This window comes from Sceloporus occidentalis, unplaced genomic scaffold (assembly GCF_023333645.1).
Source record: "Sceloporus occidentalis isolate IW3139 unplaced genomic scaffold, rSceOcc1.0.p SCAF_4, whole genome shotgun sequence".
NCBI classification, from domain to species: domain Eukaryota; kingdom Metazoa; phylum Chordata; class Lepidosauria; order Squamata; family Phrynosomatidae; genus Sceloporus; species Sceloporus occidentalis.
The window spans coordinates 173,719,568-173,738,479 of record NW_028316984.1 but is presented as its reverse complement, the minus strand read 5'-3'; the positions used below and the strand labels follow the sequence as shown (position 1 = coordinate 173,738,479).

Genomic DNA, 18,912 nt, shown 5'->3' with positions numbered 1-18,912 from the left:
CTTGCAATCATGCAGTGACCAAAAGTGGGATGCAAATTTTGTATATGTATAATTTTAATGAACATGAAAGTTCTGCCTGTGGTGCTTAATCTGTAATAGCTCATTTGTCTATGCAAAATGATGAGTTTCCATTTGTATACCACCATTCTTCCAAGCAACATTCTTTTAGCAACATTAGAATTCTTGCCTTGCTTTGTTGTCTGGACTAGTGTTTTCTATAAAAATATCTGCAGAATAGACTCCTTTTAATTTATCATTTGTATTGCATTCTAGACTAACTAGGATTTGGTTTAATTCAAGAGCTATTAATCACTGGGGTTTCAATTATAGCTATGTAAATTTTTCCAAAACTAACTGGAATTGTGTTACTAGACATTTGCTGGTAATATATGGCAATTGCCATTTAAGGAGTGTTTTAGAGTGTCTTTTTAAAAAATGAATTGGTGACTGGCAATTAAGCTTTATCCCCTTGTGGATATGGCATTGTAAGATCTCATGAGCACAGGGAGAAGTCTCATGTAACAAAAGAAAGGATTTTGTCTGTGTGATTATATACAATTTAAGGGGATATATTCCTTTTGTGACAGGAATGCTGTAGGCCCTTACAGGATGAGATTCTTAGGAATGGCCAAGCAACCATAGGCTATATCAGTGCTTCTCAATTATTTTCTGTCATGCCCCCCCCAGGAAGAAGAAAATATTTTGCGCCCCCCGCGCGACTGTAAATAGTATCATTTGTCTATAAAATTGTTATAAGTACACCTCTGCATAACAGAGCCTCGCGCCCCCCTTTATGGAGCCTCGCGCCCCCCCTGGGGGGCCCGCCCCACTATTTGAGAAAGGCTGGGCTATATGGAGAAGTCATATAAAGAATATGTTGTAAAAATTCTCATCCAGAAAGAGAAAGGGTTTCTGAACATGTTGAAAACAGTCAGCCTGTGAGATCCAAAAGAGCAGCATTTTTATCACTAGCAGCAACAGCAAATAAATAAATAAATAAATAAATAAATAAATGTGCAAAAATGTTTCTGTATAGAAAACTTGGCAATATTTTTGCAAAAAGTGGAAATAATCATAACAAAGCAGAACAACCCCCACTGTTTCACCCAGTGGGGAGGAAACTTTGGACATTATCAAATACAAGAATGAAATAAATATTCAGTCCATAGTTCCAAATTTCTTGAGACACAATGAGGAGGATTTTATTCTTTTATATACTATTTTCACCCAATAATGGATTTTAGGATGGCTCAAAAGTAATTAAAACCAGTACATATTTTTTAAAAAAATACAAAACATTGGTGACTTATGTATAACTAATAGCTATATATGAACATAGATATAGATATAAAAATTATAAAGAAATTAAACAATTTTTGGAGTTAAAACTATTTAAAATACATTAAAAACTCTTTTAAAAAGCCCATCACATTCAATCACTAGAAGCCTCATTGAATGGGAACCCTTCCACTTGCTTGAAGAGCTAAAAAGGAGTCATCTTAGCATCCCTAAGGAGGGTGCTCCAAAATAATGGAGCAGCCACGGAGAAGGCCCACTCCCTTGTTCCCACCAAAAAATCCTGGGAATGCAATGAGGCAGAGTGGAAGACTTCTCCCAAAGATACAAAAATTCTAACAGGCTTATTTGTCACAAACTGAGAATCATGGAATGACAGAGTTTGAAGAGACTTCAGAGGCCATCCAGTCCAACCCCCTGCCATGCAGGAATACACAGTCAAAGTGCCCCTGACAGATGGCTATCCAGCCTCTGTTTAAAATTTGCCAAAGAAGGAGACTCAACCACACTCTGAGGCAGCATATTCCACTGTTGAATAGTTCTTATGCTCAGAAAGTTTTTCCAAATGTTTAGGTGGAATCTCTTTTCCTGTAGTTTGCATCAATTGCTCCATGGTGTCATAGTCTCTGGAGCAGCAGAAAACAAGCTTGCTCCATCCTCAGCATGAGAGTTTACTTTGGAATTGGTGAGAGTTGCCTAGCTCACTTGAAGATAAATCCATAGAAGCACTAATGTGAGCAGGATGGAAACTCACTGAGCTGGAGGTTCAGTGGACCTGCTTTGGAAGTCAAACAAATTCTAATGTTGCTGGGAAGAAGCAACATTTCTTCCTGCTTCTGGTTTGCTTGAAGCAGCTGCTAGCAAAAGAAAATAGGATTTTGCTGGTTTCAAGAGAAGGAGGTTTCTAGAAGCATTCAGATTAGTAGGAGATGAAAGATTTCAATCCCAGTATATGCTGGACTTGCACTTATTTTGGCAGCACGAATGATTGTTTTCAGAGACTATGGTAACCTTTTAGATTTGATGTTTATCAAAGATTATACCTGTAGGCTGGGCTCCTTGTGCTTACTCCCCCTCCACATTTTGAATTCATTCTCTCCAACAGCAGTTTTTGCTGCAGATTGCTGAAATCTTGCTGAAAGCAGCACTAACACTGCAACTGGGTATTCTTTTTAGGAAAACAGATGCAGTTGTTCTCATATAGATCACCAAAACTGTCTCATTCCAGATCATTTACCATTCTTCAGTGTTAAACAAAAGATACCCCCGCCACCCAGTTAAGCTCAACCTACAATGCAGTTATGCCAATTTCTTTTTTAAGCTGGGAAATTGTTCTTGTGAGTTGTGCTTCCTTTAGTTCCTAAAGTACAGTCTGATAATAAGAAGCAGTGGTGTTTTTTTTTTAAAGGGAAGGAAATAATGCATTTATGGTTCTGTGTTAAGTGCTTTCATCATGCCATTAAATAACCACAAGGGTAAACCTCTTCTGAACAAATCTTGCCAAGAAAACTCCTTGATAGGTTCACCTTAGGGTCACCATAAGTTGGAAATGGCTTGAGGGCACACATCAACAACAAAGTGGCAGCTTGTGGCTTCCATGTCAGTGGGGCATTGATTCTACTCTAGGTTTTCTTGTGTACATTAAAGGCGCTATCCAAGGTGCAAAATCTGTTTTAAAGATAGTGTTTAGGATCTTGGAAACTCCTGAATATTTAGTCTACAATCCAGAGTGGATCCCCACTATCATCATGAAAGCCATCAATCCCTACTACTACAAGAAGCCCTTAAATATGCTGAATGAAATGATAGGATTTCACAGCTGTCTCTGGACTGGTTATTAAGCTGTTGACCAAATTCTTAAGCATGAAGCTAATTTATCACAAACTTGCAATTTTCTGTTGAAGTGTGATGTGGCTCACTGCAGTTCACTTAAATAAAATATCTGTTCTTTGATCTCTAAATTTATTTCTTCCATTCTAATAAGGTGGACCATTGCTATTTATCTTCTTCTAACACCAAGATCCACTTCAGATGTTTTAAAGACTCTCTGCCTGGGGAATCCTCCAATGAATATATCAAACTTCCAGGCACTGCTGCCCCCTGGAAGTTTATGAAGTCGCCAGTAATGTGTCGGAAAGTGGCACCTGTTAGTTCTATCATTGGCTGTTCTAACAGTAATCTCTTCTTCATTTTTAGGTCTATAGAGATGGTGTGCATGGGGTATTAACTGGTCCAGAAATCTGCAAAATTTTGGGAATATATTCAGGATGGCTTCATTTTTCTTCAGTGGGTTGACTTTTGTTCATTCATGCTAGTTCATTGCAGTTAATAATATAGATTGACACTGAATCTGGCTTGAAAGGGAGAGGGTATTCCTTTGGGCAGACATTAACTGTTTAGCTGCTTGGTACCAGCTTCGGCTGATATGCCAACTGCGTCCCTGTCTGGACTGAAAGGACCTTGAAACAGTAGTACATGCACTGATAATCTCTCGCTTAGATTTCTGTAATGCGCTCTACATGGGGCTACCTTTGTACCAGGTTCGGAAGCTTCAACTAATTCAAAATGCTGCAGCCAGATTGGTCGCCAGAACTTTAAGGCAGACCATATAACACCCGTTTTAAGATCCCTTCACTGTCTGCCAATTAGCTTCCAGGCTCAATACAAAGTGTTTGTTATTACCTATAAAGCCCTACATGGCTTGGGCCCGGGTTATTTGAGGGAACGCCTCTCCCTACACAAGCCGCCTCGCATCCTCAGAACTTCGGGGAAGTATATATTGGAGTACCCTAAGGTGAGACTTGAATCAACTCACCAAAGATCTTTCACAGCGGTTGCTCCAAACTACTGGAATAACTTCCGGAAGAGATTTGCCTTAGTTCCACCCTGGATGTCTTCAAAAAATCTTTGAAAACACACCTCTTCCATTTAGCATACCCTCCTGACTCTTCCTGAGAAAACTACCTCCTCATAAAAGTTACTTCTAGATGCTGGATCATGATTAGATATGATGTTTTTAAGATGCTATTTTATATGGTACTGTATTTTATTCTGTATTGTAATGAATATTTCATGTTGTGAACCGCTTTGATCACCCTGGAAAGGCGGTATATAAACAAAGTTTTTATTTATTATTATTATTAGAGATGGACTGGTAGATTTGAGCCACAGGCATCTATCAACTAGGAATTAGGAGTTCATAACCAGGGCTCAAGCCACAGATCAGTCTGAGAAAGCAAACCAAAAGACACAGCAAAATGGAACAAGGTGTGGCTGTAAATTTACAAGCCAAATTCTGGCCTGCACAAGAAGTCTGTGAGGACAAATGGCCAATGTGAATGGAGCAGAGTCACTCCTATTACTAGAGAATTATTCACTATCTAAAATGGAATTGATTCTATTACACTAAACAAATAAATAAACTATATAATCCAGACTAGATATCAGTCAGATATGGAGGTATTAAAGAGAAGGTATCTGTTCATGCATATGCATGCACTTTTTAAACAGCTGCATAATATATAGGGCAACAATGTTCAATACATTTTGTAGTTCACTCTTAAATACAGTGATAGACAGTGAATCCTGTCTTAATGAATCAAATCAATGAAAGTTTTGGTTTAAGGTACTGTACTATTCTGGAGATGGGGTCAGCATCTGCTGTCATATTAAGACTAAACCCAGAGAGGATTCACTGCCCCACCAATACAAAGAAAGTTACCAGCTACCACTACCCTTCCTGAGGTTAATAGGGCATATGACTTTGTCTGAATTTCAATAGGATGGATTCCAAAGTGTTTTGTTTTCAAAAACAAGGACCATAGTTCAGTGGTAAAACAGAAGCAATGTATGCACAAGATCCCAGATTCGATTTCCAGCACTTTCAGGCAAAGCTAAGAAATATCCGAATTATTAGGTGGATGTTCTAGAGCCTGTAGTCCTGGTGATTCACCACACAGGCTAGCCATACACCGAACCAGAAGCCTTGGTGTTTCCTGGTGTGGATTAAGTCTTTATGACTATTCTTTTTCTGAATATGTTCTTTTTATCTGGAGAGATTACACCAGGCTCACAGAGAACCAGTTTGCTGAATCATGTATCACATCCAGCTCTATGTCACTGCTCAAGGGTTTTGGTAATGTGCAAGTCCCAGTTTGTGAACAGAAAGCAATATAAAGGGTCATGGGTGAGAATTCTGTCATTGGATGACAAATTTCATTGTCAACCTGTGGACAATATAGCTAAGGATGATATCACATGGGAGGAATGCCTCTCAATTTTGAAAGAAAAGAAAGTGCAGCCAATTTGCAAAATGAACACAAGTACGTGGATGGTTATCACACCACAGAAGAACACAGTGCCCATCCCAAAGCCAAAGCAGTGTGAATGCAAAAGAAATTATCATATGAGTACGTAACCCATCATAGTGGAGAATTCGAATTAGCATCCCTGCACATGTGCAGTGAGGGCAGAATCAGATTGTGACCTTTTTTACACTCCCAGTGGAGCTTGCTTCTGTTTCCCATGGTTTTGCCTTGTTTCATGTTATTTGTTCATTCATTACCTTTTATTTCACATTATTTAGGCAACCCACGTTATTTGTTAATTCATTACCCTTTATTTCATGTTATTTAGGCAATTCACGTTATTTGTTCATTCATTACCCTTTATTTTAAGTTATTTAGGTAATGCATCTAAAGCAAAGGATCATGGGAGACTGTGTCTAGCACTTCCTGTCCTGTCAGAGCGTTATATTGAGCTGTCATGGGGTTTCAGCCCTTTGTCCAGAAGGGATTCCCAAATGTCCTCCATTTTTCAGCAGAGGTCCCCCTTTTCCAAGGTGACCAGGCAGGTCCTCCTTGACACGTCCTACATTTTCAGCCTTCTTGTTGAGGAGGATGAGGAGGGCCCAGGCTCGGGGGTCTCTTCCTGGCTCCTTCCCTCCCTCCCTCCCTGCTGCCTTCCTCCCCCCTCCGGCTGAGAGAGTATGACTTGCAGTGGGGCAGCGGCAGCACTCAATGTCCTGAAGCCAGGCCAGGGCAAGCCGGCAGGGGAAGGAGGAGGAGGAGGAGGGGGACATGGAGTGCCACCGCTGCCCTGCCCTGCTGCAAGTCACACTCTCTCAGCTGGAGGGGGGAGGAAGGCAGGAGGGAGGGAGGGAGCAAGGAAGAGGCTGCTGGAGCCTGGCCAGAGCATATCTGGGCAATGGCAGCGCTCCATGTCCTGAAGCCGGCCCAGGGCAAGCCAGCAGGGGAGAGAAGAGGAGGAGGGCTCAAGTGCGCTCTGGCCAGGCTACGGGGGTCTCTTCCTGGTTCTTTCCCTCTCTCCCTGCCCGCTGCCTTCCTCCTCCTCTTCCTTCCTTACTCTCTGGAGCCCAAAGGATCTTGGGAATTGTAGTGTGTTTTTCCACTTAAGGGAATCCCATGCTGATCCAGGTATGCATTTCACACCAGTTAAATTTGCATTGACTGCACATTGATTGCACATTTGGATGGGAAAAGGCTTTGTTAAATTCGATAGTTTACCAAATTTGACTTTTTCCGGGTTGACTCATCATTGCGTTCAGATCGATGCTGGAATGGATTCGACATCGTTTGATAATCTCTTGCGAAATTATGTGCAGCCCCATGATTGACTCCACAATGATCCCGGGATAACCTTCCAGTTTCCCCCGTGTGTTAACGACCTAAGAGTACATAACTCATCCTTACTGAATGAGAGTAAAGGTACCAGTTGATTTCTACATTTTTGGTGTTTATTATTGTAGCCATTTATCTTATTGGAAATGAACAATGGAACATTTCAGAGAACAGAAATTCCTGGATATATTTTGTTGCTTCATCTCCTGAGTAGGATGAAAGCAGCCGGCTGAAAGTGAGTTACCATAACAGTTAGGTACTGAAGCATGCTTATAGACTCATAACAAAGGAGATTTGGAAGTGACTTCACAATGTTGGGTCTAGTTAGAAGCTGTTAGAATAGGAGGTTAACTTTGGAGTCATTTCACCTTAAGAATTTTCTTTTAAATTAAATTAGCTGTGCAAAATTGTGACAGAAATTGAATTAGAGCTGGAGCGGCACTGAGACCATCTGGTCCTTTTCCACAAGGATTATTGTGTGACATGTTTTAATCCTCCCCATTCTGAAGTTAACTACCAATACCTTTTCTAGGACCCATTTTTCATAATAGTCTGTGACTTTAATTCAGGTTGTTTATGCTTGATACTTCATTTTTTTTTTACAGCTCACCATTTGTATTTCTGTGTTATGATCACACTCATATTCCAGTAATGAATTGCTTAGAAATACTTCAAAGTAGGATTGTGAGAGTTACAGCACACTCCTAATTAAATCCAGCACTAGGAAATAAATCCCACATAGTTTATTAACAGTGAAATGTGCATAAGTTTGTACCCTTATTTAATTAACAACACCTTCAGTTTTTGTCATCCTTCAATATATGTGTGTGTGTGTGTGTGTGTACGTACAGTGCACCCGCATCATATGCAGGCGCATTATACACTGCTTTCAGCATATACTGAAAGCAGTGCTGTTTCTTCCTGTGATATGCGCCGGAAGAAACATTGGTGTATGCACCGCTGGTGCCAGGCGCCACCACGAACACGAGCCCATTGCTTTCAGTGGGGCTCGAGCATACGCGTTTTTTGTTTTATGTGGGGGGTGGTCCGGAACAGATCCCCTGCATAAAACAAGGGCACACTGTATATATAGATATAGATATTGATATAGATATAGCATATCTTTGTTCATTTCTTCTCTATCTCCCATAACACGAGAGATCACTAACCTCATGTGATGGCATCATGATTTTGTGTGTTTTCCTTCCCCCATCTATGCAATGTTGGCTTCCACTGATAAGGAAAGGATTATTGTATATACTTGATTATAAATCGACCTCATGTATAAGTCGAGGGCAGGTTTTGGGGCCAAAATTATGTATTTTGCTATGACTCGTAGATAAGTCGAGTGTAAAATTTAGGGACATATAGCAAAGGATCTAAAAGATGAAGCAAAGCAAAACAATGTCGAAGGACTTACAAAAGTCCAGCAGACATAACTCTTTGTGCTTACTCTTAAGACTGGATGGATGAGACAGTACAGGGGTCCAGTGCTTCACATTTTATAATCTTGCTTTTCATCAGAGGATGATTCCTTCTTTTAAATAAGAGTTAAGATACAGTACTTACATTGACACTTGGATAAGTCGACTCAGGTTTTTGGGGTAAAGTTTTTGATCTAAATTTCTAGGCTTATACATGTGTATATACAATATGTACTCTTGGATGACATTTTGACAATAGTAGATGCTCTTGAATATTGTAAGGGAGGAGAGGACATAGAAGTTTTGTTTCAACATTTTCTGTGTCTTGTATTTAATATGGTAGTCAATTATGGCCATAGCACAGTGGTTATTAGCCATTTTTGAGTCTGAAACCCTCTGACAATTGAAAAAATGTCCCGCTTTCAAGAAAAAAATGGGCATAAATACCATTTTCAAAGTAAAAGGGAAGAAATTAAAAGAAAATCCATTTTTGTATCTAGCATGTCATTTTAGAATTCAGGATTTTAAAATATATTTATTATTCTGCTGTTGCATGGGGGGATCATGCAAGCAGCAGATCAGACTTTTTCTGTAGCTGCAGATGTTCTTAGTACTATTGACTGGGTCCAGAATCTGGTGTTCTTTAACTGCTGTTGACATTTCAGTTTTAATGGCAGTGCTTTTAACATAACCTTTTTTGTTTTTAAAATTTGCATTAAAGCATGATTGTTTTTATGACTGCATAATTTTTTATTGTCTTGGACTGTTTGTGTACCTTGCCTTGTGGGTGGCTTTGGACAGGGATGATTCCTAAATATTAAATATTAAATGCTGGCATTTAAGGCAGCTCTGTTAACGTATTCTGTTTCCATACTGTGCCCTCTCCAAACAAGATCTTACCGGTCCCCAGTGACATCAGCCCACTGGGTAAAGGGCTGTGTCAAAACACTGGCAAGTCCCCTTTGAGGCAGGAGGATCTGCCAGTGTAATGACAGTGTTGCACAAACTGAGATTTGTCATTGCCTTTAATGAGAGAGATTAAACCTCTTTCATGACAAGTTAACAGACAGACACGAAAATAAAATGTCATCTTAGGAAAAGAAAGCTTTTGTGAGGCTTTAAAGAACAACAACAGCAACAGGTTGTGGACTGATGACTGATATATATTTCAGAAGGAATTAAAGAGCAGGATCATAGAATGCAGGACCTCCCTTTGGACAGTCTCATGCAGAAATGAGGAGAATATAACCAATGGTCTGCATGTGATAGCCCTCAGAGGCATTTTTGCAGCCTCTTGGATCCACATTTTTAAAGAAAATGCCCTCATTTGTTCGTCTAAAAATGCAGTCAAGTACCCCTTAGGCCAGTGGTGCTCAAATGATGGAGTGGGCCCATGTGAGGGGGGCATGAGAGTTTCTCAAGGGGGTCACAAGACTTGGAGGTCCTGATGACTCTTCCTTCACATCTTCCCAAACCTTTTTATCTGTAAAATTTACACATTTGTTGAGTTAAATATTGAATTTACTGACATAAAACTGTTCTAATTTGAACAACGTTATTCCTGATAAAATGTTAAAATGCAAATATACGTGAATGTGTCAATGAAAATATGCACTCTAAATAAACAAAATATTTGTATTCATAGACTGAGGATGTGGGGGCGGCATCCGCATGATGTAAAGGGGATTCTCAAGGGTAAAAAGTGTGAGCATCACTGCCTTAGGCAGTATGGGAAGCAATTCTGGCGTGTTACACACCCAGTGGGCTCATTTTAGGGCCAGGCGAAACCTTTTTAAGGCCTTTTGTCCAGCAGAAAGTGACCTGAAAGTCAACTTCTGGGTCACATCCTGGTGGGGGAAAAAGGTCTCTCCTGCACATAAAGTGGCCTAGGGAGAGTCACATTTACAGTGCTATAGAGATAAATCATCATCATCATCATCAAAGTGAAATTATCCCCTGCAGCTTGTAAGTGGCATTGAGACAGAAAAAATGGGGGGATGGGGATGCAGACATTTGAGGTATCGGGGGGTTTAATGCATCCCCCTAATTCCTGACTGTTGCCTATCCCTATTCTAAAGAATACACGAGATGAACCGAATTGCACTAACCACTGATGTCCTACAGGAATGTACTGTAGCATCTTTAGCAACCTCTCTGTAAATATGCAGCTGCACACATTGGAATATCATATAGATGTTACAAGGAACATATGTCCTAGGATGGAGTCTGCTTCCTACATCTCCGTGCAGTGTATGTTCATTAGAAAGTCTGAAATAAGTGCTATGGTTCTGAAATATGTCAGCCTTGCCCAGGGAGTAGCCTTACAGCAGATCGTTTGGCCATCTAGTGTACAGCCATCTAGAGTACGGTGGGAAACCTATTTGACTCAGAGCCCAATTTCCAATTTGGAAAGCATCTCAGAGGATGCATTTCAGTAGAGAGTGAAATGAATGGAGTGGAGCCAAGGCAAGGGAGGTGGAGCCAGACGTACTCCCTAACTGAGCTGGGCATTTCCTCCATTTAGCAACCTTTTCAGTTTGACTTTTAAAAATTCTTTATTGTGAGCTGAAAAAGGTCAACCATTTTCCCAGCTACCTTCATTCCCAAGTGATGCAACTTACATTTTTAGTGATAAAATGAGATTGGCTAGAAGGTCATGAAACAGGCTAAGGCATATAACATGTACTATTTATTACTACAATGCACCATAACAGGATGGGTTCGATCCAGGATCTGCCTCCTGCTGGCAAAAACACTCTTATCTGTTGAACTTCCTCTATCTGATTTTGGGGTATTTCCCTTTCCTGCTACATTTCACTCTGTTTATCATTTTCAAGGGACTGGTGGGGCCAGCATTGGAAGGAAGGAGCAGGGGAACCCCTTCTGCCAGCCAAATGTCACTTGCCTATATCTTGATCCACTTCACTGTGAATAGGGACCACCCTTTAAAGGAGGCTGCAGATCAATAAACAGAGAAGCTGACTTCATCACTTATTTTTCAAGATACAGAGCCCAAGCACTCAAATGCGTGAGGAAAATAACAAATGAATGTTCTGTACTTGGCTGGGAGTATTGGATCCTGGCTTCCTGACAGATGACATCACACTTCAGGGAATTGTAATAAGTCATTTACCAGAAACATAATCCAACGTGTATAGGATAAATTTTGACTTTTGACATTGTCTTTTGTGAATTAGCAAACAGGGATACAAAAGTACAGTGGACCCTTGTTATCCGCTGGATTTTGGTTCCAAGATCCCCTGTGGATAATGAAATCCGTGGATGCTCAAGTCCCATTAAATATAATGACATAGAAAAATGGTGTCTCTCATAAAAAATGGAAAATCAAGGTTTGATATTTGAAATTTATACTTTTTTTGAACATTTTCAAACCGTGGATGCTTGAATCTGTGTATAACAAAATCCATGTATAAGAAGGGCCTACTGTACATCCAGATCAGAAACTCCATCCTACTGTGACATATCAGCAGTAGTGGATGATCCTGATGCTTCCCTCTCCCATTGAAGCCAGGAGCAAAACTCCCATTCATTATTCCCATTCATAAAGCTAGTCTTCCCCAAAACAGTGCCCTTCGCCTGTGTTGGACTACAATTCCCACCTTCCTTGACCAATGTCTACAGGGCACATAACTGTGTTGCCCCCTCTCAAATCTATGTAGCATACCTGCCAACATTTCACAGATGCAAATGTGGACACATGCCACTGAGCATGAAAGTTGTAAGTGAATAAGAACACACAACCTAGGAGAGGCTGCAGCAGGTTGTTTTTGCCTGAGTCTATAGAGAAGAACAAGAATCTGCTTCCTTCTGTCCTCTCTTCCCACTCAGTTGATTGAGCACAAACTACTTTGAATTCAATTTACAGTAACTGAAGTAAGCTAAGGACCTAGGAGGAAAGTGGAAGGAGGAGAGAGAGACTCTGAGACACTTTAAAAGCAGCTGGAAAAAAAAATAGGATAGCAAAGGATTAATCAGGACAGTTGGATGGTATTCTGTAGCTTTGGCACATGTACCCCTGTGTTGTCAATTTTTTTTGTAGAAACAGGAGTACAGACATCATATATAGCATACTAAGTCTCACGAACCAAAATAAACTTTTGTACAGCTCCTGCCACTGACACATGGAGTACTTCTACCACCCCCCAGTTGTTTAGCACATAGAGTATTTTTCATATAATATGTCAATATATACATGTCTCCAATGAAGGACAGCATGATTGTTCTTGTATTTTAGCATTGGGGGTAAAAGACCTATGAAAGAACAGCTGCTTGCAGAGATTTCAACTGGGGACAACAACTGGTTTAGCTCTCACTTTTATACATGTTAAGTGTTTCATGATGGGGGCACGAAAAGTGGCTTAGGAAGTTGTGGGCTCAGATCTAGGACTTTGAACTGTATCTAGTGTTGGACTTATGCAAGAACAGAAACCAGTGTAATGGTTCAAATACAACCTCAGTAAGGATAGTGTGTCTCCTCTGAATAAATTCCTGTAGGAGGTAATGGGCTAGATGAGGAAAAGCAAATTGAAGCTGAATCTAGACAAGACAGAGGTGCTTACTGTCAAAGGTCCTAACCTGGGTTTGGAGGTGTGTCAACCAGTTCTGGAGGGGGTTACACTCACCTTGAAAGATGGTGTTCGCAGCTTGGGGGTGCTTCTGGATCCATTGCTTTAAATGTCAGCTCAGATAGAGGCGACAGCCAGGAGTGCTTGCTATCAGCCTTGGCTTGTCAGCTGCACCCCTACCTAGAGCTGGAGGACTTAAATATGGTTGTACATGTGCTGGTGACTTCAAGGCTGGATTTTTGCAGTGCACTGTAAATTGTGCTCTCTCAGTACTAAGTCTGGAAATTTCATTTAGTTCAGAACATGGCAGCTAGACTGATTACTGGGACATCCAGGAGTGATCATATTACACCAATATTCAAATCACTCCAATGGCTGTCAATTCATTTCCAAAGTGTTGGTTATTGCCTTTAAAGCCCTACATGCTTTGGGTCCATGTTACCTACAGGATCGTCTCCTCCCATATAATCTGCCCTGTACATTCAGGTCCTCTGGAGAACATTTACTCCAGTCAGTCAGGACTAGGTTGGCAACTGTCAGCCAGAAGGCCTTTTCTTCAGCCACCCCTAGACTGTGAATGACCTGCTGGAAGAGATTCAACAGCTCAATACATTGTCCAAATTTAATAGAGCATTGAAGACCAGTCCCTTCCAGCAGGCTTATCCAGATCATTTTAAAATGATGAAATTTAGATGTGGATTGTTTGTACATCTTGTTTGTTTTTTAAATTGATGTGTTTTAACTGTTGTCTTTTTAACTGATGTTGTTCACCTGATAATTGTTCCTCACCTTGATCCATAAGAAGAGGTGGGTAAGAAATAAATTATGTTATTATTAATACTAATATCAATACCAATACTACTATTACTACCACCAACAATAATAATGAGGTATAGTCAATCCTCAAAATCTGCTCCTGAGGACTTCCTGCAGCTGATTTTCATGCAGTTCTGTGGGGTTGGAGGGGAGGCTCTGCCCAGATAATTTCCATAGTCACTTCTCCCATTAATCTCTCGCTCTGAGGAACACTCCATCAGAACCTGGCTTTGGAGCTTCAGAAAGGGGTGCTGGCAGCTTTTTGTAACCTGCACAATCTTCCTGACAGCATATCTATCAGACTTTTAGAACAGACATTAAAATAGCATATATTGGCAGTATGGCAATATACCATAGCATGACTTATTTTCTTGCTTCTAGTGGGACATCTTTCCTTGCTGCTGTGCAACAGAGTAACACAGCTATCTGTTCATCTAGAAAGAGATTTTGATCTTCTCAGCAGTTTAACAATAGCAACAACAAAATGATATTTCCCTTCCAAATAAGGCTGCTGAAATGAGATGCGGGGAAATTGGGAGGTATGATGTCAGTTCAATTCTGGTACTGGAAATAAATGTTTAGACTCAGAGTCACCTTCTTTTTAAATTCTAAATTTGTGTTTGTTTCCAGTTTGCTGAGGCTAGTGGATCTTAGGGTTCTAATTAAAAAAAGCAAAGTAGATTGATAAGCTTGAAGTCTGCCCTTCCCTACAGTATATAATTTTTGCCTTCTTTAGGGCAAAGAATCATAGAATCATAGAGTTGGAAGAGACCACAAGGGCCATCCAGTCCAACCCCCCTGCCATTCAGGAAATCTAAATCAAAGCATCTCCGACAGATGGCCATCCAAACTCTGTTTAAAGACCTCCAAGGAAGGAAACTCCATTACACTCCAAGGGAGTGTGTTCCACTGTCGAACAGCCCTTACTGTCAGGAAGTTCCTCCTAATGTTGAGGTGGAATCTCTTTTCCTGCAGCTTGCATCCATTGCTCCAGGTCCTCCTCAATATGACACCCCTTCAAATATTTAAACAGGGCTATCATATCACCTCTTAACCTTCTCTTTTCCAAGAAGTTAGATTAGTAAACAGCAGATTAAATTTCTTTGTGACTTTAAAGGAATTAGTCAAATTTACTGCTAGTAGGTCTGCTATTGGCATCATCACCATTGTTCCTTTTGATTCAGGAACTGAAAAAGTTACTTTTTACAATACCTAGAATCGTCAGCCAACAGGACCACAGAAAAGCTGGCTGGGTTTTTTGAGTCTAATGTTTGTAACCAATTTATGTTTTCCCATGCTTGTGGGAATATAACAAAAGCTACAGCATCTGCACAGTTTCAGAGTAATCCTGAAGTTGCATTTAGAGGTAGCCATGTTGGCCATATAGCAAAGTACAATAACATCCAAAATCCACAAACAGTGATATCTTTATTCGAATAATCAAAATGCACAAACTACATTGAAGCTCCACTGGCCTATAGTCAAACTGTATGCAGTTCCTTTGTGAGAAGTTTTTAAAAATGCTCCCAGGGAAAGAAGTATGACCTGCCAATGGACATCAGAGATGAGATTAAAGGTTTTGATATAGTTGGGATTAAACACAACTATATCCATCTCACATCACAAAATACCTCAAAATGGAGACATCCACCCTTGAACAAAAAAGGGCCAGTGTGCACTAAGCAATCTTGGGAGTCATAGGTCGCTGATTAATGTTTGTTGGGGAGCTGAAGGAAGGTGATACAGTGGTGTGGTTGGGAATTCTGAGTAGAAGCATTCTACATGACAACATTTTGTTTCAGGGTTCTACTTTGATTAACTAATAGTGTTTTCAGTTCTGTGAGTGCTGGTTCTTATGTAGCCCAAATATCACCAGGAACATAGAAGAAGGAGGTAACAGCAAGATAGTTTTCATAGAATCACAGAAATCTCTTAATCCAATGGCGAGAAGACTGATGGCCAGAAATGTTATTTTGGATGGCCAGGATCCAGTTGGATAATTCCACTGGATAATCCATGGCTGGATTAATGGTTTGGCTAAGTTTGGCTTAGAGAAATCTTAAGGAAGGGGTGACACTTGTAATTGGAGCACACAGTGAGGACTGAGAATACTCAGTAGGAATGGGATGTTGACTCATTCTTCCAGGGGAGACCTCCTCTCCCTCCAACAGTCCCTATGCACCCTAAGCACCTGCTGCAGAAAGCTGGGACATCCTTTGCTTTGTATGATTAGCAAGGGTTGTAAGAAGAACAGATGCCAACAGAATTACCCAAATGATTTTGTTCCTCATACCTGTAACATTTCTAAGTTGAGTTTTTTCTACCTACTAGTGTGCTTTCCACTGGGCTTTCAAGAGTAATCACAAAAAATACATTCCATCTCCTACAGTCTTCTTTGCAACATATATTTACGGATTCCCACAGAGGGTCAAATGGTGCAATTCTGTGGAAATGTTCATTCCAAAGTCTTGCTGAGTCCTCAATTCCTCTATGAAATACGAAGTTGTGTAGTATGTCTAAGCTGACAGAATAGTCTGGAAATGCTTCATGATACAGTCTTGTGTGATAAATAAAGAGAAATGCTGTATTTTACTTTTTTTTAAAAAAAAAACCCTCTGAAATGAGGCGTTTGACTGTTTTAATGTGGCATTTATTGAGCAAAATGTTAGAATGATGATCATAGGTCAGTTAAGTGGCCCTGCTGGCTGGGGTTAATAGTAGTCTAACACATCTAGAGGGCAGCAGGTTTGGGAACGTTGTTATATGGTTAGTCAATCTTATAATTAGAATGGATGCTTTCAGTGGTAAAAAAAAGAAGAAGAAAGCAATAACAATTATTCTGTGAAGATAATAGGGCACCTCCATCCCACTATGATGCAGTTTAGAACTCTCTGTGTGTATGTATAGCATGCATATATTTGTGTTAGAAGCTGTTAGACACAGGGATTGAACATATTGTTTTGTTTTCTCCCATTTTAGTGACTGTTCCGGCAGCCATTCCCCCAGCTCGTGAGCCTGAAACCAATAAGACCAGCACACACCAACCAGCACCACGACGTTCTATTTCCTCCCCTCGGGCAAGTGTGATTGCTAGTATGGAAGCCCCGTCTCAGGGCTTGCAGACGGTCATGAAGTGGAAAACAGTAGTGGCTATCTTCTTTGTGGTTGTTGCTTACCTCATCACTGGGGGCCTCGTGTTCCGTGCCCTGGAACAACCAGAAGAAAACAGCCAGAAGAACAGAATAGCCAACGATAAGGCAGAATTCCTGCAGGAGAACAACTGTGTATCCCAGCAGGAGTTGGAGGCATTGATTAAGGTGAGAGATTTGTACAGGATACATTGGGAAATCTGCTTTTCAGAGGCAACAGGAAACCATACTTTCTCTCATGAGTTGTGTGCCACCCTCACTCTCCAGTTTCTCTTTTGTGTCTATGAAAAGCAGATCAAAAGCATGCACGTTCGGTTTTAAAGTAAGCACAATTTTATGTGATACCCCAATGCAGGATATGGTGGTTTGTACTTTAAACTATGCTTACTGTGATCAAAAGCCAGGATCAAAATAATCATTTTGGATCTTGCCCTGTTTTGAAAGAGTAGTTCCCCTCAACTTCAGGATCATCTTTTTAGGTGCCTTGACTGAATGCTGTGGCAAGAGGACTTTTTGAATGGAAGTGAACAACTATAATGGATTGGAAAGGAGGTTGTTTTCACATACCTTCCAGGGGCCACGCAGTCTGCCAGACAACATCAAAAAAGGAAAGTGACCAGATGTTCATATCTGGTTTTGTACAAAAACTTTTAATGGATCCTACAATCTATTTAAAAAATGAATTACCACTGCTGGAGATTTCTAGGAGAGGCAATTCAACCCTTTTTCCCAGCACAAGGGAGGCTTGGGGAGGCTTGAGGAACTGAGGGCCACAAAGAACAACTTTCTGGGGGTGTATGTGGTCACATACTTTGGACCATACTTTGCCCATCTCTGGCTACGATTGCTTACACCACAAATTGAGAAAAAAGGATCAGAAGATATGCTTCCATATTAGGATATTTCCATCTCCAAGGAATATCTGCCCTGTTTAGCCTATAGACCCTGAAATGTCCCATTGCTAAATATAAAATATAGCTCTTTGAGACTTTAAAGATATGGAGGAGGTAGAAAATGCCAGAATACAGTACTCTTCTTTCTGGAAGTCTAAAAAAGTCTTGCTTTGGTTTTACTTTTACAGTGGAGCCTTGCCTTATGCAGGGGATCCGTTCCAGACCCCCCTGCATAAGGCAAATCCTGCATAAGTTCGAGCCCCATTCAATATAATGGGGCTTGTGCTTGCAGTGGTGTGGCGCATGTGTGCGGTGGGCACACGCACCATTCATTTAATGGTGATGCACCCACGTATGGTGTGCCCACATATGGAGTGGGCGCACTGTATTGATAAATAATTTGGTCCTACTTAGGTTTGATCTGCACTGTATAAATGCACTACATATCTTAGGTCTGATCTGCACTGAATAAATAATGCAGTTTGTTTTAACTGTTTGTTTAACTGCCATGGCTCAGTGGTATGGAATCTTGGGATTTGCAGTTTGTTGTGGCACCAGAGTTCACTGAGAGGGAAGGCTAAATATCTCACATGACTACAAATCCCAGATTTCCATGGCATTCATAGAACCATAAGTTGGAAGAGACCACAAGAGCCATCCAGTACAACCCCCTGCCACACAGGAACTCACAATCAAAGCACTCTCAACAGATGGCCCCCAGCCTCTGTTTAAAAACCTCCAAAGAAGGAGACTGCACCACCCTCTTAGGGAGGGTGTTCCACTGTTGAACAGCTCTCACTGTCAGGAAATTCCTCTTTTCCTGCAGCTTGCATCCATTGTTCCTAGTCCTATTCTCTGGAACAGCAGAAAACAATCTTGCTCCATCCTCAATATGACATCCCATCAAATATTTAAACAAAGCTATCATATCACCTCTTAACCTTCTCTTCTCCAGGCTATCCATCCCCAGCTCCCTAAGTCATTCCTCAGAGGGCATGGTTTCCAGGCCCTTCACCATTTTGGTCACCCTCCTCTCTACACACTCCAGCTTCTCAACAACCTTTTTGAATTGTGGTGCCCAGACCTGGACACAGTATTCTAGGCAAGGC

The 18,912-nt window shown here is 40.8% G+C and overlaps 1 protein-coding gene across 1 annotated transcript in view; it reads left to right on the top strand.

Annotated features, from left to right (window-relative positions):
- Nucleotides 1–18,912, top strand: part of KCNK10 (potassium two pore domain channel subfamily K member 10) — a 104,907-nt gene that overhangs the window by 18,774 nt on the left and 67,221 nt on the right. Inside the window, exon 2 of the mRNA XM_089522351.1 lies at nucleotides 16,741–17,078. Within this exon, the coding sequence (XP_089378477.1) occupies nucleotides 16,741–17,078 (338 nt within the window). The remainder of the gene's footprint in view (nucleotides 1–16,740; nucleotides 17,079–18,912) is intronic.